We start from the raw sequence: 21077 nt of genomic DNA, 5'->3' as shown, positions 1-21077 counted from the left end.
TTCCTTGATAAAAAAATTATGATAATATCAGTATATTACCAGACAAGATATGGGACTTTAGTGTTAATGGAACTGGCTATGAATTGGTATAATTGTATATGAGCAACAAGAAAAAAATGTATGCTGCTTAAAATGAACAGTGGGTCATTCAAATAAAAAATTTACCAATGTCAAATACAGAGTGACTCAAGTTTCTATTTTGGGTTCCCTCTTCATCATTGACAATAATAATATAAAGTACTGTTCTCCTAACTCTAAAAAATATACTGTATGTAGATGATACATCTATTGTGTAAAAATACAATGTCTGTGGCAATCTAGTAGTACAGCATAAGAATGTTACGAATGAAATAGTCTAGTGTTTCTGTTAAAGCCACCTAAATGTTAGTGTTACAATGAGTGAAATTATGGAATTTACACCAAAAAAAAAATAGTGTTTGGTATCAAATAATTCATAGGAAATGATACTGTAAAAAAGAAAAAACTGGATAAGATTCCTTGGGATTACAGTCTGGGATAATCTTTAAATGCAATGCAAACTAATTCATTATGCTATAATTCATTTGTTTACAGATTTCTTTATTTGATACATATGATCTGTATTAACAGTGTGTGCTACAGATGCTGGACAAAATGTTAAAATTTACAATGGGTATATTACAGTTTACAATCAAGTGCAACAGGTTTGTATGAGGTTTGCTTCACTCATTAGTGCATCCACTGCACTTAATCATAACAAGAGCATTTTCTATTCTAGTTATTCTTTTATAGAGACATGCAGTGATACAGCAAATCAGACTTCTACATCTACATATATGCATATGCTCTGCAGTTCGCACTCAAGTGCCTGGCAGACAGTTCATCAAACCACTTTCAGATGATTCCTCTACTGTTCTACTCCAGAACAGTGCACTGGAAAAACAAACACCTACATTCTCCATACAAGCACTGAAATCTCTTATTACACTCATCATTTCTGCCTATATAGGTGGGCATCAATACAATGTTTCCACATTTGGAAGAAAAAACTGATGATTGAAATTTTGCGGAAAGATCCCAGCACAATAAAAAAGTCTTTGTTTTAATGATTGCCACCCAAACTGCGTATTATATCTGTGACACTCTCTAAACTATTTCATGATAATACAAAATGAATTACCCTTCTTCGAACTTTTCTGATGCTCTCCATCAATCCTGTTTGGTTAGGATCCTATACTTTGCAACAATGCTCCAGAAGCTGATGGACATGTAGGATAGGCAGTCTCTTTAGTGTATCTGTTGCAACTTGTAGGTGTCCTGCCAGTAAAATGAAGTCTTTGGTTCGCTTTCCTCACAACATTTTCTATGTGATAATTCAAATTTAATTTGTTCATAACTGCAATCACTAGGTATTTAGTTGAACTTACAGCCTTTGGATTTGTATGATTGATCATGTAACTGAAATTTAATGAATTCCTATTAGTAGTCATGTGGACGAACTCTCACTTTTCATTATTTAGAGTCAATTGCCACTTTTTGCACCACACAGATATCTTGTCTAAATCATTTTGCAATTGGTTTTCACCTTCTGATGACTTCACTAAATAGTAAACAACATCACAGTTTTACAAAATTGTTTATTGTCTTCAACAGACTTTATATGTACTTCTAGGGAGCTTATTCAGCAACAGAACACTTATGTAGAATGCTCTCTTTTGACAGAGTTGTGCAGGTTTGAATTTATTATAGTGTAATATTTTTGGAATTTACTGTTTTTGTTAGGTCAGCATTTTCTTGGCACTGTGTGGTTTTCAGGAATTTTGCAGTTCAAGTAAGTATAAGCCATGCAGTGCTAGGATCCCCAGCTTTCTGCAAACGAGATTACAAGACTCACTAGTTTTGCTACTGCTAATGATCCTCACGGCTCTCTTCTCGATTCTGAAAGTGTGAAGGAGAGCTGGAAAATTACTCCAGAATATCACCATATCATAAGTTCGCCTTTTACTTTTTTTGGGTAGTACATGCTTGTAGTGCACTCTGTGCATGCCAACCAGTACTTATTTCAATGTTTACCTGATCAATATGTTTATTCAATTTCAGATTATCTTGTAACCACAGATCCAGGAATTTCAATTCAGTGTTACTTTCTACTAGTTAGTTATTTAATGTTACAAGTGAGTTGAGACAGGTTTCCGTTTTGTGTGGTGTGGATGTTCATGGAAACGTTCTTTTTAGTGTTGATAGTCTGTTATTTATAGCCCACTTGCTGAGTTGTTCAGCAACCAAGTTCACAGGTTAACTGGTTCCTGTGCTGCCACTGAGTTGTCCCCTTTGACGAGTACTGTTGTGCCATGAGCATCTACACTCAGGCTCAGTCATTGATATACAGGAGGAATTGCAGAAGTCCCAGGACTGAACTCTGAGGAACACCTTTCTTGACTCTTTTACTAAATTCAGTTCCTTGTCTGTGTACATCATACTGGCCTTCTGTAAGTGACTGCTTAGGAATGATGCAATCCATTTGTTTGTCAGTCCTCTGATATGATACTGCAGTTTTTATCAGTAATATTTTATGATCCCATTGGGTCAATAGCCTTTTACAGATCTAGAAATATACCTCTAGTGCACTGTTTTGCTTCCAAAATATTTGCCATTTTATTAACGTCACAATGTACAGTAATTTTTAAGGTTTGCTGTATCTAAACCCAAGGTGAGATACACTCAGTATACCATTTTTTGTCAATGAAGCCCTTCACTATTTTTTTTATTGCAAACGCTTTAGAAAAAGAGGAGAAATTGTGACAGACTAATAATTGTTCATTTCTTTTTCTTATAATTAACTCACATACTGAATAATGTCCTATACGATGTCCTGAAATCTGTTTTGTTCTACAGGCTGTATTGACTGTTCAATGCTGAATAAATTTTATTATTGTTGTTGTTATTTTATTTTTGTTGTTGTTATTTCATTTTTGTTGTTGTTTTATTTTTGTTGTTATGCTTCCAAACACATTGTAAAGAATTAATAAGCTGAGTCTAAGTAATACGGAAAGACTTAATTTTTACTGACAAAAACAGTCTTAATGACAATTTATTTATCACGGTGACCGGTTTCGACCACGACTGTGGTCATCTTCAGACCAATGAGTAAGAACTTCCTTCTGATGGTAATTATGTAGTGATTTACCACCAGAAGGAGGTTCTTACTCATTGGTCTGAAAATGACCACAGTAGTGGTCGAAACCAGTCACCGCAATAAATAAATTGTGATCAAAACTGTTTTTGATAGTAAGTATTTGTAACACATTGGTCACTGTCCACTCGCACAATGTATTCAAAATTAATTAAAGACTTAATTGATTAACAGTATTCAAAAGCAACTGGTATTGGTGAGGTACAATCATTAAAAGTCTGAGGCACCCACTGAAATGCTAGCAAGTGAGAATACGAACAAGTATGGGGTACCCCAGGTCTCAGTTATGGGATCCTCACCTGTTTCTCCCATGCAATAATGATCTGAGTCTAGTTGTGGAGACACCTAAAACTGTCTTATTTGCAGATGATACAAAAGCTCTAGGAGCAAGAATTGTGGGGAGTTACAGAAATCTGTGAACTTGTGTCACGAAGCAAATCAATAATGAGTCTATCATACTGATTTTCTATTATCATCAAAATAGAGATCCCCTTAAACTTACTGTTTAAATTAATAATTAAACTTTGTTAAATTGCACAGAAACAAAATTCCTAGGCACATGGCTGCAAGATGATTTAAAATGGATTAAGCATATTGGGTACATTAGTGGTACCTTTGGTAGAGATGTCTTGGGAGCTCTGAACCTTGCACCAGTATGGAAATAATTATGAATCCTTACTATGCCTACAACTAGGTCTACCTACATTATGATATACTATTCAAGGCCAACTCTTAAGTATCTCTCAGCACTTTGAAGATGCAGAAGATGGACTTTAAAATCACAAATGGAAGTAAAAGAAGACAATCATGCAAATCTGTTTTAACAGCATCTAATGCACTTTTTCTGGTATGTATTTGTAATAATAATAATAATAATATGAACATGAACAAGGGGGTAATACAATTTCAGGAAATCAAAAAAGATATTATTCTGAATATTGTAGATAGGAATACTGAATTTGTAAAATATAGTTTTGAGTTTAAAAATAAATTTTACATTTTAATACACATTATTTTTGTTAACATAAGAAAGTGTAACTCTTTTTATCATAATTATATAGATTATGTTTTTAATACACGTTATTTTTGTTAAATTAAGAAAGAGAGTAAGTCTTTTTATCATAATTAAATTGCTTGCAAGTTACATAATACTATGAACTGAAATACTTACAAAAGTAGAATACTTCTGTTTATTTTGCATGAAGGTGAAGAACTCATCTAGATAGTGAAATGAATGTTCTGTTAAAATTACTTTAAGTAGGTCTTGAAATGTGTTACTAGGAAAGCCAGTGGGATTTTGAGGAAGAGCATTGGCTGGCTTCAGCCCAGCGTGAAGTGAATTTGGCATATAGTGCTCTTCTGTGGTTATTTACATACTATTTTGATTCTTATCTAGTATTGTGCTGGTTTATGTCACAATATAAGTGTTGTTTCATGTTTATGTACACAATATTACTTTCAAAAATAAACTCTTCCAGTGGCATGTACATCAAATTCTGGAAACAGATCCCAAATTCCGTAATGTTCAATCCTTGCACAAAAAAAGGCTTTTGTGATCAACCAGGTCAAAATCTTCACAAATCTAATAATAGTCCCATTGTCAACCGTTCATTGTCAGTTAGATTTACTGCACTATTGAGGTATTCATATATTGCTGTCTGTGTTGACTTTGAACTTCTGAAGCCATGCTATGACCCAGAAGTATATTATTTAACAATGGAAAATCCAGGCTGGAATGTAACAGTATTATGAGAAGGGAAAGGTGCTATTCGCCATATAGCGGAGATGCTGAGTTGCAGATAGGCACAACAAAAAGACTCTCACAATTAAAGCTTCCAGCCATTAAGGCCTCTGTCAACACTACACACACACACACACACACACACACACACACACACACACACACACACACACACATTCATGCAAATGCAACTCATACACATTACTGCAGTCTCAGGCGACTGAAACCACTGGTTTTCTAGTGTTGACAAAGGCCTTAATGGCTGAAAGTTTTAACTGTGATAGCCTTTTTGTTTTACCTATCTCCGACTCAGCATCTCTGCTATATGGTGAGAAGTCTATTATTATTATCTAAGTAGGTTATCAGTTTTTACACATAGTTTTCTCTATACTGGATGTACTGGACAAAGTAATAGTGGGCCTATAGTTATCTGTGTTATATTTTACACCATTTTTGAATGTTTGAATGACTTTGGCTGTTTTAAAATACTCAGGAAAAGTACCAGCTTGCAGAGGAGAGTTGCTCAAGAGCCATTATAATCTAGGCACACTTTTTAAAAATTATTGTGGGTATGCCATATCTCTTACTGATTTTGAAACTCGATCTCTTGTGCAAGTACTGATAAACAGTGTCTTGGAATAATATCCTGTTTACTGTTTTATAGATGCTAGTTTAATTTTTATGTTCTGTTGTACTACATTTTTTGCAATTTCCATTTGTAAGTTATTAAACAATTAGTGTACACGCAAAACTGCCACACTTTTCCCCCTTGTGGTATTTTTAGATTGTCTTGGAAACTACCTTATGCAATTAAATTATTTGTTGCTGTGACCATGGCATCAGACATGTTGTCTATGCACCTATTTAATGTGCTGATAAACAACTTATCATAGACTACTAATTTTGAATTTTTTAGTGAACTGACTATGTATTTTATCTCGTTGACGTTGGGGCCAAGTGTAAGTCTTCTTTTCCTGGAATGCTCGTATATCTATACTTTATATTGTTGAAGAAGACATTGATGGTTTTTCCAACAGAAGAAAGGTACTCACTAAAAGTGTATGAAGTCTGATATTGGCATCTGATAACACTTCCTTTATCGTTTACGGTAAGATCACTAACTGATTTGTCCTTGCAAATCCTAAAACTATACATAACTTCCCAAACAGCAATATCAGTGTTGCTTGAGTTTCTTAACATCAAGGCTACATATGTACAAGGGTTGGAACTTTAATAGTGGCAACTATTTATTAACAGCTCGTACAAAATAGATACGTGTTTCAAAGTTTTACTGACTTCAAAGTAGTCACCAGCATTGTGTATAACCTGTTGCCAGCGATATGGAAGACGTAGGATACTCATAGCAGTGCCAGTTGTGTTGACAGTTCGAGCGGCACAGTCTGTTGCCCAACGAATTTGTAGCAGTTCTGAAGCAAATGCTGTGAAGTGGTTCCTTCAGTTTAGAAATTAAGTTGAACTCACGAGGGCATAAGTCAGGGGAATGCAGTAGGTGTGGTATAGCACTTAGCGGCCCATCAGTCAAACAAATCAGTAACAGCTTGCGCTGTACGTGCTTGAGCATTGTCCTGCAAAATGATGGTCAGGTCCTGCAGAAAGTGTCATCACTTCTGTCTCTATGCTGTTAATTTTCGGAACACAACCTATGACCGGCTTAGAGACAGAAGTGATGACACTTTCTGCAGGACTTGACCATTGTTTTGCAGGACAATGCTCAAGCACATACAGTGCAATCTGTTGCTGATTTGTTTGACTGATGGGGCTGGTAAGTGCTATACCACCTACTGCACTTCCCTGACTTAAGCCCTAGTGAGATCATCTTGATTTCTAAACTGAAGGAAACACTTCACAGCATTCACTTCAGAACTGCTACAAATTGGTTGGGCAATAGACCGCCCCGCTCGAACTGTCAACACAACTGTCACTGCTAAGGGTATCCTACGACTACCACATCGCTGGCGATGGGTTATACACAATGTTCAGTATAGCTTTAAACCTTAAACATGTTACCATCTGGGCAATGAATATTTCAAGCTATGAGCACTGATGAGCTGGTGATTACTTTGAAAGTTAGTAAAACTTTGAAACACATATCTATTTTGTACGAGCTGTAAATAAATAGTTGCCACTATTAAAGTTCCCACCCCTCATACTTGCAGTTTCTAATTGTAGATCTTCATAATAATCTTGATAGTTCCTAAGTTATTGCTGTCATAATTGGCAAGGTCAGTACTGGATTTGACTCACTGAAGCAATAATGAAAGTAAATATGTCAACAAGAAGGTCATTCAAAATTTCAAAGAAAATATCAAGGCTAATTTCTCTTTTCTCCACATGTAATTAGTTGCTGCAAGTTCTATAATACCCTCTATGCTAAAAGTACTTATATCCATTACATTACATTAGCTGCCTCTCACAGCTACCAGTGAAGCACTCCTATTTCTTGATGTACATGTAATTTACAAACGCAAAAGGACTGCAAAGAAGTTGTGATGTTCATAAATATAATATCTGACTGAACAAAAACACAACTCACACCAATACTGAACAGTGCCAAAAGGGCATTTCACATCAGAAATTCCTTGACAATATAAAAAAACATCAAGGATATGAAGCTCTTTAAACAAATCTGTACATTCATATTTACAGAGCCACTGCTTCTACTCAGTCAGTGAATATATGGACTTGTAAAGTACTGCTTTGGGTTCAGTTTCCTGTTCATATATGGTTTATTTAGATGTACAAGCTGAGTGCTAATAGTAGATTTAGAATTATGATAGAGTTTAAACAGTGTAGCAATTTAAGGAATTATAACAATAATGGAAATTTCTGGATGGAGCAATATGTGAAATTAGGGAAATGCAACCACTTACTCATAGCAAATCAATGCATGGAGCACAGAAATACGTAACACAAAACATTATTCACACTAGCTTTCAAGCTCTAGCTCTTTTTCTAGCAATAGTACACTCATTTACACACACACACACACACACATACACACACACACACACACACACACACACACACACACACACACATACACACAAAAAAAAAACCACACAGAGACTCCAACGCACGCTCCCGTGGCCGTGATTAGTCATGTTGTGGATGCATGAGTGTGCATTTGGGTGTCTGTGTGAGAATATATATACTATTGCTAGAAAAAGAACTAGTGCTCGAAAGCTAGTGTGAATGCTGTTTTCTGTTATGAGTTTCTGCACTGCACACCGATCCACAGTATGTGAGCGGTTGCCTTTCCCTTACTACACATAATTTAAGGAATTAGTAACACAAACATTCTGTAAAATTTCAATGTATCTGGCATGTCCAGTACTTGTAGGACTCAGTGATACTATGGATAAAAGGGAGAAATAAATAAATAAACGAGATAAAATCATCTGTAATATGACATAGGTTTAGTAAGACATGTAGTCAAAAAGAGAAAATGAAATATAGAGGTCTGGGGAATGTGATGTTATAAGTTTTGTAATATGAACAATGTGTGAAACAGTACACGCTTAGAGGCCCCACACAGTAAATACAGAAAAAAACTGATTAGGAGTTGATATTTGCACTTTAGGTCCTGGTTGTTTGATGGATAATTTCCTGATGAGAATTAAGGTGTAAATATGAGACACTGGTTCAAGGTGTGCTAAGATGATTTTTTATCCAATAGATTCATCAATCTTAAAAACTGTACCAGTTGTACGTTTCAAATAAGATTGCTGTTGTGCTGCTTGATATAAGGTTATTCTTAATCCTACTCACGCTTTATCTGGTGCAGTGTAAGTGACTTACCATGGATCACATTCAAGTTTTTATTTAATTGAATGGCTAGGGGCCCCCGTTGAGCAGACCGTTCGCCAGGTGCCGGTCTTTCAATTTGATGCCACTTCGGTGACCTGTAGTCAATGAGGATGAGAGGGTGATGATGATGACAGCACAACACCCAGTCCCTGGGCAGAGAAAATTCCCCGACCCAGCCAGGAATCGAACCCGGGCCCAGAGGATTGACAATCCGTCACCCTGACCATTCAGCTACCAGGGGCAGACACATTCAAGTAGATCAATGTGAAATAGTTTTGTCACAATCTTCATGAAGATATTGTTATTTCCAGGTGCTTGCAATCTGGGTTTTAGTCCCAGCTTTTAATAAAGATGCAGAAAATATTATTAATAGTAAGAAAGTAAAGCCGTCCTCAATCTGTAGGTTGGTTTGAATACCATAGTGTTTTATTAGGTGATGTCCTTTTGGAGGTGATATGCCCTTGGCTTCTTCTGACTTCTGAACTGACATACTCAGTCAGTTACATTGGGATCTACAAATTAATGTGCACTCTAAACCACAGTGCAACATGTTGTTTACATGTATCATCATTTTCCCAGAGATAAAAGGAGTGATAAGTGATGAAAATATACTTAGACAGACAAAGGATTGGATACCAGACCTTTGGATTTGTTGTCTGTCATTTACCCACTTAATCACTGAGCTGAATACAAACTAGAGAACTCAAGTGACCCAAATGTATTTTTTATGCAACTTTGGAAAACAAATTGAATCAGAAAACTGGATGATTTTTCAGTTCCACATCTTTTTTCATTATATAAAATTTGCATAGACACATGTCCCTCTACATTTCAGTAATTGTTGCTTACTTTGTTTGATAGTTGTTGCTGTTGATGACTTCCTCAGTGTTTTTGTGATATTTCAGTGTTAATTTTAATGATTAGTTATTTTACAGTTTTATATGTTTCTTGAATACTGTGAGTGTTTGATGTCATATTGTTGTATTTGTATTAGGCCAAGACTCGGCTGCAGACTGGAATCTCCATTAATATGGGGAATGAAAAGAAACCGGTAAGTAGCTTGCTTGCTGCTTCTTCTTCTTCTTCTTCTCCTTCTTCTCCCCCCCCCCCCCCTCTCTCTCTCTCTCTCTCTCTCTCTCTCTCTCTCTCTCTCTCTCTCTCTGACTTCAAAGGGTCTTCTGTATGTTCCATAAACACAACATTTTATCTGCAATGATGTTGTGCCACCCCATATGAGGTCTTATTCTGGCACCATCTGTGACTCATAATAAGCCACCTAGTGACATACATATCTAGTACAGGATGTAGCTACATGTTGTGAATTGATTAAATAAAGCCTTCAGGTACATTCTGGTTAAATCTGACTCTTGGAACAATTTCTCAACCTGAGGAAGAAAACAACCCTAATCCAAATCTCAAATCAAAGAATTAGCCAACTCTACTAGTACTCACCACAGTTCTATATTAACTAGTGTTTTGTGAAAATGCAATACTTGGACTGTCCCTTCTAGATTCTAGAAGCAACGAAATTCTTTAGTCATGTCTCAAGTGGGAAGCTGTGTGCTGTCTGAGTGGACCTTTATTCCCCTAGGTTTCTGTGGAACTGAGGTGGAACCCTCAGACTCAAACTTATCAAATCCTTATCTGATGGGTGTACTGCCGGGGAGCACTCACACCAACTCATCCAAACAAATGATGGCCAAATTTTCAAAATCAAAATGTGGGACTTTCATTGTTTCATTGTTTCACATCCAAACACAACATATCACAATAATATAATGATGTCTTTAACTAGGGTTGAAAATTATTATTGTTTACATTGGTTACTTATTTTTCAATCTCAGTTGTCCTGGAAGTTTAGCTGTGGGTAATTTCTGGGAAACCTTTTTTTTTAAAATTTTGCAGAAGAATGTGTGTCATTCAGGAGCTTCATGTTTTCAAATGGAATTTTATAAAAATCAAGACACGAAGTATCCTGAAAATCAAACTTAGTTACAACTATTTCCTTAATGGCTTCGGCACTAAACATCTTCTCTTCATCAATTCATAAATCATTTGTGATTGAGATCTCTCTTTCTGCAGTAGCATTAGTGCAATGTAGAGCCAGTACGTAGAGTTATATTGAGATATAAAGAAGTCAAAATTGATAGACTTCGTTCAGCTTTGTTTAATCAAAGAGTGTATTTTCATTATTTTTTGGGTATGACTATGTTTGCTCTTCATTTGGTTATCATGCACATTGCTTAAAAACATAGACTGCCACCTTCAGTTCTTGAACGTCGCCAGAACACGTCATGGCAGGGTTCCTCTGATTTTGGGTTAGGCCATACATACCTAAATGTGTAAAGTGCTACAAATGCCAGTGGGTTGGCTATAAAATGCTAAGTTGTGGAGGTGAAGCAACTTGTGGGAAGTGTGAAAAGGCAGCCCATGAATCTGGAACTGACTACCCATTTCTGGCAATATGCTTCAACTGCTTTGGCAGCCACCCAGCCTGCAGCAGAGACTGCCCTGTTTTTGCTGAGAAATGCAAAATTCAGGAAATAAAAGTGACCAAGTGGATCACCTATGCAAAAGCCAAAAAGGAATATAAGATGATGAAACCCCACTTTTTATGCTTTCTTGGTGCAGAAATCTGTTCCCAATGTCGATGCTTCGACACAAACAATGTCCAGCATATCATTATCCACCACCAGCACGTGTACATACCAAAGCAAAGTGAATAAAGACGTAGTGACCCAGGCAGCTACGACAGAAGAGGCCAGCAGCATTTTTGCAGTGAGCCTAAAAAATGCACCCCAAAAGCACAGTGCCTCTCAATGCCCCCTTTCCCACATCCTTGAAGGGAAAGGGAGCAGTGAAAGGGTCATGATGTTTTGGGTCAAAAGCTGTCCCAGGCACCATCAGATATCTTTCTGGCATGTCTAACTGATGAGGATATCATGGATTTCGATGCCTAGTCACTGGACCCAGGCAGCTCCTCCAGTCCCGCTCAGTCTGTGAGTGCCTCACTACCTCAAGGGGAACTTGCATTCATTAAGTCGGTTTGATCTGGATTTTTACTATAGTGTTTTAGCACATGAGTCATAGTGCAAGAGATATTGTATTTTTAAGTCAATCCTTTGCCCCTCTTAAATGATTTGAATTATGGTGCAGTGAACGCAGACTGATGTAAGTTAAGGAGAGGGTCCATCTTGGATGCTCCATCAAACTGTATATGCTGTCGTGTGATTATATTAAATATGATGTAAAGGGTACTTGAGTAGTTGAGATAGGATCCTTCTGCCGTGTTCCTAAATTACTGTAAATCAATGAGTTAACCTTAAGGTACGTCCACACAATACCGTTTTCCTCTTCAAATTTGTGTGTGCACTCACATTCCAACAGTGCAAACATGCACATGTATTAGTTCATACGTGATTTGTTAAAATTGGATGGCATCATGTGTTGTAGCACATTGCTTCCCAGGTTGGGAATCTCTTGTGCTACATAGCAGACAACAGCCAGCTGGGGCCCATATGTATTTCATTGTGTAGTGTGGTGGCAGACTAACTTTTTACCATAGTAGCTCACAAAGATAACCCAAGTAAGTAAATGATGTTGATATGGACTTTCATAGATATGTTGAGTGTGTGCTTATTAGGTGCTGACTGAGGATTTTTGGTGGGGTGAAATATATATAGACTGGTGTAATGATACTTTTTAATCTTGTGTGTTAAATATTAGTTTGTAAAGCTTAAGGGTGAAAATTTACTAATGTAGTTTCCAACAATGATTTGCTTTAACTTAAAGATAGGTGTTTAGGAAAGCACACTGTATGGCTCTGAAGTGAATTCCTTAATTCCATGTAAAGTTTCCAGATTCAAAATTTTGCTTATTTATCTAAATTCTTAATTATTGGCCTAATTGGTTAATGAAGAGTGTTATTTGGTTCAGAAAAATTGGGGCAACAAAACTATGACATCAAGTCTGGGAATTAAATGAGTTGAAGTGCCCAAATGATGAAAGTAATTGTGGACGTAGCCAGACTTTAATTACAGTTATTTTTGAAGTAAATTAGTTTCTTGAAAAATTAATTTTATTGCTAGAAAGTATGAAATTAGAGCTTTCTAATGAGTGATATCGATCCTGTCAAAACTACTGATTAGCTCACACTAATTGTTATGTAGCATGCCACTGTAATGGCTTTCATTACTAATGTCTTTTAATTAACAAGGTTTTAAACAAAACCACATGTACCATTTTAATCAGCAGACTGTGCACTATCACATGGATAGTAAAATTATGTGAATGTACAATATTTTGGCATTTTAAGTACCATATGCACTGCCTATATAGTAGTACATATAAACAGATTCAGATGAAAGATAAGAGGGAAAAATTAGTTATTTAAGAGAAGCAGAATAATAGTAATTGTAATAACTCCACTTTGCTATATTTCACTCTGATTCTCAGTTTCAGGAATAATCACCGAAATACTGTGATTTGAGACGTGAAATAAATAACTCAAATTGGTATATAAGTTGCTGCCTTACAAAATATTATTGCCGGCCTTATCACTGCAGAAATTGCATTACGTATAAGAATGTCTTGTTTAGAGGTACAAGTTCTCAGCTTCCCAAGCAGAAAATCTGAAAGCTTGTTGTAACTGCCTCCTGAAATTTGCAAACAAAATACCACTGTCACTTTTTATATCTTATACTGTACTTCTGTTATTTAAATATTGTGTGACCGTTAGTTGCCTTCACAGTTTTTGTCACCTTTCATGACAGTAAACATGGCACAAATTACTGTGCAAAGACAGGGATGCACAGCAGACTACTTTGACTGTGAGCCAATGTGTGGACATGATAGCGCACTTGCATACAGTATGTTCTATTCACTAAGTTTTGCACATATGTTTTTGTTCTGATGCATTTGCACTAGGACAAAAGGAAAGGTGCATCATGTGGACATATCATTAGAGCTGTCAAATGGGGGCACATGAGATCTTAGACAATTGAGCTTTTCAATGAGTAGCTAAGTAGGATATGTGGAATATACTGTGATATAATGAATAATTTCATTGAATTCTTGTACTTTGTTATTAAGGCACAGTGTCGAGGTGATGTGTCTATGGGAGGAACTATATGGGTTGAAACCAAACACTTAATAATGACATTCCATCTTTACTGCGACACCAGTGATATAATGCTCTAAGAAAATTCAAGGTGTTGCCCTGTGATGCTTAGAGGCCCCTCCTGCTCATAGTGTGGAATGAATATAACCTTTTCATTTTAACTAAAAATAGTGTGTATTTTTTGAAGAGTGCACACTGATTCGAACAATTTTTTTAATCATGCTCACTCATCCATATTTTACAGATTTAGTATTTCATTTCAGTATAAACCTTTCATTCTGTGACAGAGTTTGCACTGTTATGCAACTGCCTGACAGATAAAAATTTTTTGCATGTGTAGCTCAAATCTTTGTTTTTTTGCTGTTGATGCCATAAACAGTTGCTATATTACATACAAAAGGCAAAGATTCTAATTTGAGTGCCACCCCCCCCCCCCCCCCCCCCCCCCCACACACACACACACTCACACACATACTGGCTATGTTGCTCAGATCAACTACAGTGTACCACCGTCGTAGCTTGGCTATGGCAAATGCTGTGGCTCACACCAGTAGAGCTGCAGAGCTGGTACACTATAGTCAACCAGAGCATTGTAACCGTGTTTGTGTGGAAATTGACTAAAAAATAACACATTTGTAAAACGAGATGGAAATTACAAAATTTAAACTTGTTTATTTCTAGTATGATTAGTGTTAGAAGCTAGTTTGCAAATCAAATATCATCTTTGTCTGACAAATTATACAATATGCTGACACTTCTTTTTTCATAAATTTAAGTACGTATTTATTTATTTTTAGACTTGGGTGAAAATGTATTCTAAATCTTTTGCTTCATTACTAGGGTCACATTGAAGTCGCTCTTGCAACAAACAATGAAACTGTAATAAGAGTTGTAATGGTATTCGCTGAGGGCATATTTGAAGGTGAGACACATGTTATCCACTTAAAAGAATCAGAAATATCATCTAATGTGAATGTTGCACTCTATCCTCCAAAGGATGTGCCAGTAGACATTCACATAAAGGTAAAGTATTAGTTCAGTTAATAGGATATACACTTTCATTTTTCAAGATTCTTTATCATTGGTCAACTTTATATGTATGTAGGCCTTGGTGGGTTATCGTGGAAGCCAGCATTACCATGTTTTTGAGCTTACAAGGCAGCTACCACGTTTTGCTATGTATGCTTTATGCGAGGAGCCGGGTAATTTACCCTCCAGCTATGTGTCATTCTCTTTAAACGAAAGAGTGCAGAGGGTAAGTACTTGTTAAGTTTGGAATATTTGTTCCAATGAATGACATGAAAGTTGTCATATTTATTCTGTAACATAAATCAATCAGATATGTTTATTTTGTTTCATGCATCCAGATTGCAATGTGGATTAATCAGAATTTCCTGGTTTTGTCAGATATTGAAGCAAACACTGAACTGAATGTGACATTTCTTTCACTAAGAGACAACACAAGAGTAAATATATCAATGCAGCCAGAAAATAAGTTTGTTATTGCAACACACAGCATGGCTGTTGCAGGTGATATCGTACAATCTCTTGCAGCTTTTTTAAATTTGGATGAATTGCAGGTAAATTTCAGAAAAGTTATTTAAGACTTTTGATGATTTGCAATGTAGTAAGGGGCATACAGACACAACATTGTGTTTTGTTTGTTAAACTTATTGTAATGTGCGCCATGTTAGGTCAAGGACCTCCCATTATTGTTTTTGTTTGAAAACCATTGCTACTGTAATAATGGGGATGACAAAAAGATAACCTGTTTTAAACGTGAGACTGAGAAAAAGGTTTTATATTTCTTCATTTTTAATCCTGAAAATATTTTAATCTCTCTACCATATGTTGTTTACACTTCTCGAGAAGTACTTATAAATAGTAGAATTTTGAAATGATAGAAAATGATTAAGTGGACAGATCACTCACCAATTCTACAGTGAACCTGTCAATTCATGTGAGCGCATCTGTCCCCTCATCACTTTTAAGTTCCATTGTGACTACACTTTGTCATTTATCTAGTATTTTACATTATTGTTAATTGATTGTAAAATTGGGTTCAAATCTGTACCCCATAATCCTGGAGCATTTAAAATTACTTCTTGTTGATGTAATGCACATTCTTCAACAAGGTTATAGCTGATTTCCTCCTCTATCTTTGTCTGTGGAAGTACTTTTTTTCTCATCATGTTAATATCAATGAAAGCTTAAATTCCAGGAATATTCATTTTGGAGTGAACACAATGTAAAGAATACAATATGTTTCAGTGGCTATTCACTGTGGGGTTCTTGTTACTGTAGATGAGTTGTTTGTTGGAATGAAAAAATTGTTCCGTGGAATCCAGGAGAAAATTATATTGAGAGTAAACTTGACACATATCAAGAAATAATGTAAGATCTGCAACAAGAAAATTGCTCTCCGTTGGAAGAAACAGTTTAGATGGGAGACATCTGGAGATAGGGTTTCCTGAAGAGATACCAGAATCGTCTGTTTTGCTCTTCTCTTTGGGATTATGATAGTTAGGATTCCAATTTGTACGTAATTTAAACCCCCTGGGCATCTGTAAGGTATCTGATTTATCACCAAAGCTGAAATCAGCAATGTGTGATACTAAACCAATCCTTGGTGATATGTTTACCTGTCACTTCAGTTATAGCTCAAACTATTGCAGTAAAGCAGTTAGGAACCCTTTGGACAGAATTTTCTCTCTTGCTTAAAACATTTTTCATAATTTGGAATATTAACTAGGTGGATTACCTGTGGTATGAGAAAGTTCTTTGCTTATACACAGTGATCTTCTTCAAAAGTATCTGTTACAGGTTGATGTTTTTGACCTTCTTGATGTTGCATTGTTATTTCATCTCACGGCCACTATGAAAAAAGTTAGGCCAATAGGCAGTCGCTATGGTTCACCATTAGCTCATCTCAAATTTTGCTTAAAGCTGTGTGGATTTCTGTCATGTTACTATGTAAATGTATGAATTTTTATCTTGAAGTGTCACAGTACGTAGGATCAATACAGGTTTCAGTCCAAGCTTAAGAACAGATGCTGCACAGATGAAACAAAATAGTCCTTCCTCAAGCCAATCTTCAAATAAAATTTCCATCATTCCAGGTATTGTTGTGCCATCCAGTCATCAGTATTGTCACCATGTGCATTATTTCTTCAATTATTAGTATCACTTTAGATCTCTCTCTCTCTCTCTCTCTCTCTCTCTCTCTCTCTCTCTCTCTCCCCCCCCCCCCCTCCCCCCCTCCCTCCATATATGTAATTATTGTTTCTAATCGTCACATTTGCCTCTGACAGCATAATCTTTTAGGTGAATTACTTTTTATGTAAATTGTGGTTTAAATTTTTATACAGTTGCATGAATCCTGTTATGGCATCTCACATGTTGCTACACAATTGATTAGTTCTTTTCTTTCAGCTTATAATGTTTCAAGAAAATAACTTAAAATAAAGACTAGTAATTTTGAAGAGAAGTGAATTATAAGGAAAATAGTAACACTAACATGAAAAATGAAGCGAGATGATAATAAATCACTTGAAGGGATTAGATGAACTCAAATCCAAGTTAAACTTTTTTTTATAGTTTCCTAAGAACATGTTCCAGAATGCTGATAACTTGTAGCTGTCAAACAGAAAAATCCACTTTTCTAAGTTGGCATATCTGAGTGCCAGACTGAAGACATTGGTTCAACCATCAATACTGCAAAAGATTTTCAGTTTGTGGAAGGAATGACACAGGACCTATTCAACCATATGAGAACAACTGAAGAGCTACCAGAAGCATAATTGATGGCTTTGATTTCAAAACCTGACATTAACAGCCGTGGCATAGTGTTATTCACTTACCTTTTGCTCTCCAATGATGCTGCTGGTAGGAGGTGTTTTCACCACACGCACACACACACACACACACACACACACACACACACATTGTCAATTTCAAACATTAAGGTCCAGAATCTTCTGAAAATCGAATTACTAAAAGAAATGATGAAATGTAATTGTTCAAGAAAACTGATGATAATGTGGTGGAAGTTTAAATAAAATAAGGAAACTGATAAAAATTACGAAGAGTGTTGCAGTCTCCCTGTGAAATTACTTTCTGGTAGTGCTAGGTGTCAAACAATAATTAGATTAGTATTTGTAATGTCTAGTTAATCTGTTTATATATTTTTATAATAGAGGGAAACATTCCACGCGGGAAAAATATATTTAAAAACAAAGATGATGTGACTTACCATACGAAACCTCTTTGGTCTTTAAATATGTCTGCTTGTGTCTGTATATGTGTGGATGGATATGTGTGTGTGTGCGAGTGCATACCCATCCTTTTTTCCCCCTAAGGTAAGTCTTTCCGCTCCCAGGATTGGAATGACTCCTTACCCTCTCCCTTAAAACCTACTTCCTTTCGTCTTTCCCTCTCCTTCCCTCTTTCCTGATGAGGCAACAGTTTGTTGCGAAAGCTTGAATTTTGTGTGTATGTATGTGTCTGTTTGTGTTTCTATCGACCTGCCAGCGCTTTCGTATGGTAAGTCACATCACATTTGTTTTTAAATATGTTTATATATTTTGTTTAGTTAGCATATATGTGTGTTACAGGTAAAGGCAGAATTTTCTGAAGAAGAACAACGAATTGCTGTTTTGCTTCAGCAAGTAAGTGATCTTCAAGAAACCAGGCTTCGTTTGGCAGCAGAAATGGCAGACCATTCTGGACTTGTTCGTAGCTTGGTGATGCGTGCAGAAAATGCCCGGCACTTGGGAGATGTGTATGTTTTGCTACTATTTCATATTTCATTTGAAATTCACAGTAGTTTAGTTATTTCTTCTGTTAAAATGCCATGCTTATTAAATCACAGTTGATTTATTTTCCTAAAATTGTTTGTTTGCACTAAAGCTACATCACACGTGACCATAATTCAACAAGTTGCTTATCTGTAATCTCCCCTCTTCTTAAAGAAAAGCACCAAATGTAGCTCAGTCCTGTGGGGGGGTGGGGTGGGGGGGGCAGATATTTGAGAGTGAGAGAGAGCAAGTATGTCTGTCCAGGTAGAGGGCTGTGTCCAAAAACTTATCAATCTGTCATGCTTTATTGTGTGTGTGTGTGGGGGGGGGGATGGGGATATTTGAGAGGGGGAGAGAGCTTGTAAGTCTGTCTGGGAAGAGGGATTTGCCCAAAGACTTGTCAGTCTGTCATGCTTTATTGTGTGATTGTTTGCTGCCCAGTCACTCTTATATTTACTGAGTATTAACCTATTCATATGGGGATTTGCAAATCTGCTATAATGGGGGAGATGTCTGACAATCACTGAAAATTTTGTGTATAGTTCAGCTTGCATTGATTATAAGCTGATTTCCAGACTGACTGATTTTACTGTTGCATGGATCATCTGTTTCTGCCTCAGACATGTTTTACACCATATATTGAAGAAACACGTGACAATATAATATGATGATTAAGTTTTTGGCTTTCATGTAATGTTGTAAAAGCATACTTGTAGCTGCTAATGTAAGAATGCAGTTGCTGTTATATTGTTGTAAGTGGATTATCAACAAACAACTATTCAGTTAATCAATGGCAAGATTAGTTTCCTCAATTTTTCTTTGTAGGAATACCCAACTCTAAGCTGTGTGTAAGCATGAGTATTGTGTACAGGCATGCCATATGATTCCTGAAATGCTACCACAAGAGCCATATGAATCTAGTGTTGAGGCTCTCTCCATCCAAACTCCATAGGTAGGAACATTCTGTTATGTGCAATATTTATTAAATATTTTATTTTGACATTTGTGCATATTATTTCTGTTTATTTATTATTTTATTTTTCAACTGCAGTACTTTTTATTCCCTCTGTAAACACTTTTGGAATAAAGAAGACCACTCACAGATAAGCAGATGTGGTCGAATTATTGATAGCACACACAAACCAAAAGAAAACTTACTAGCTTTCATTTGTGAGTGCCTATTGATGGCTCAGTGCTTCTGCTTTTCAGTGAGGGTCTCCTTTAAGCCAAAAGTATTTACATTCCACCAAAAGTTTCCTACAACATTTGTACTTTCTGTCTACATTCTGCCTGCGTCTCCCTTCCCCATGTCCTGTCTGATCTTTGTTTGTTCACACCGTTTAACTCCATTTATTGACAAGTTACTTTCACCTCCAAATACTTAGCACACAGATCAACACACAGAAAGGAAGAATCTAAAATTACTGGGAAGGAGAGGGACCACAATGAGTATTACGTATATCGTTACGTACCTAGAAATCTGCAAATAAGTACATTCATGTTATTATCAGAACTCTTTCATTGTCTGTATTATGTACCAATCAACTAAGAAGGAAATTAATACCATTTTCCATTGTTCTCACAGCTCCACAAAAGGCTTTTAACATGGCAGCAATTATCACTCATCACTTTTTATTAGTGGCTGTAAACATCCTGCCAAAGCATTGGTATAAAAAAAATGGAGGTTCAGTTATGCGTCTTCTGTTCTGTAATGACAAGTAGTAGGCATAAAAAGTACTTTTGCTTATCGGAAGTTGTGTTTGTATCCTTTTGAGTATATTTCATCTTAACAAATTCTTTGACGTAAGTACAATGGAATCTTAATGCTTTGCCCTCATATTATTCATTTTCTATATTAATAGTATCCTTTGGTTTTCGGGGATAGGGAAAATTAGCAGATACTTTTATGTCCTGCTTGTATTTTTTGTTACTGTTGTATTATTTCTTGACTTGGTACTGGCCATATAGTAAGTGAATAAGCAAGAACAAGTATTAATGGACATGAACATGATTCACCACTATGTACAAGGCAAGTTCTTTATAATTTTCAGGAATTAGATAGTTTGCACCTCTGTCACTGCTCCACTTAATTACAACTGATGTCATGCATTTAACAAGTGGTTTTATTTTTCAGTTCTTTTTGCCAAGGTCTGAAAGTACCCCCAATGTTATTCTACCACCAATCCCACTGTGTTACTTTTTGGCACTTTTTCTTAACACTCAACTGTGTGTCTCAAAAGATTGTGCTCTTATTTATAGATACATAAAGTATTCTAACAAATTCTAAATTTCTGTGAATAAGTCACAGAACCTTCCAGAAATCACCAGTGTTAAATTATAAATAATTGTAAGAGGTGGGAATTGAATCAGTGACCTGCACACCACTAGACAGCCAGTGACAACTGCTACACTTCAGCAGAT

General features: G+C 36.2%; 1 protein-coding gene across 5 annotated transcripts in view; it reads left to right on the top strand.

Annotated features, from left to right (window-relative positions):
• The window catches only part of LOC126470503 (Bardet-Biedl syndrome 2 protein homolog), a 178643-nt gene that overhangs the window by 110541 nt on the left and 47025 nt on the right, over window positions 1-21077 (top strand). For 4 of the 5 annotated variants that reach the window (XM_050098391.1, XM_050098387.1, XM_050098388.1 and 1 more), the window contains 5 exons: window positions 9736-9792; window positions 14701-14883; window positions 14966-15115; window positions 15228-15440; window positions 18474-18640. In XM_050098391.1, the coding sequence (XP_049954348.1) occupies window positions 9736-9792; window positions 14701-14883; window positions 14966-15115; window positions 15228-15440; window positions 18474-18640 (770 nt within the window). Of the gene's footprint in view, window positions 1-9735; window positions 9793-14700; window positions 14884-14965; window positions 15116-15227; window positions 15441-18473; window positions 18641-19481; window positions 19609-21077 lie in introns of all 5 variants that reach the window. The other variant, XR_007586222.1, reaches the window with a different exon arrangement.

This window comes from Schistocerca serialis, chromosome 3, assembly GCF_023864345.2.
Source record: "Schistocerca serialis cubense isolate TAMUIC-IGC-003099 chromosome 3, iqSchSeri2.2, whole genome shotgun sequence".
Taxonomy (NCBI): Eukaryota; Metazoa; Arthropoda; class Insecta; order Orthoptera; family Acrididae; genus Schistocerca; species Schistocerca serialis.
The sequence above is the reverse complement of the archived record's forward strand: the minus strand, read 5'-3'. Positions and strand labels throughout refer to the sequence as shown.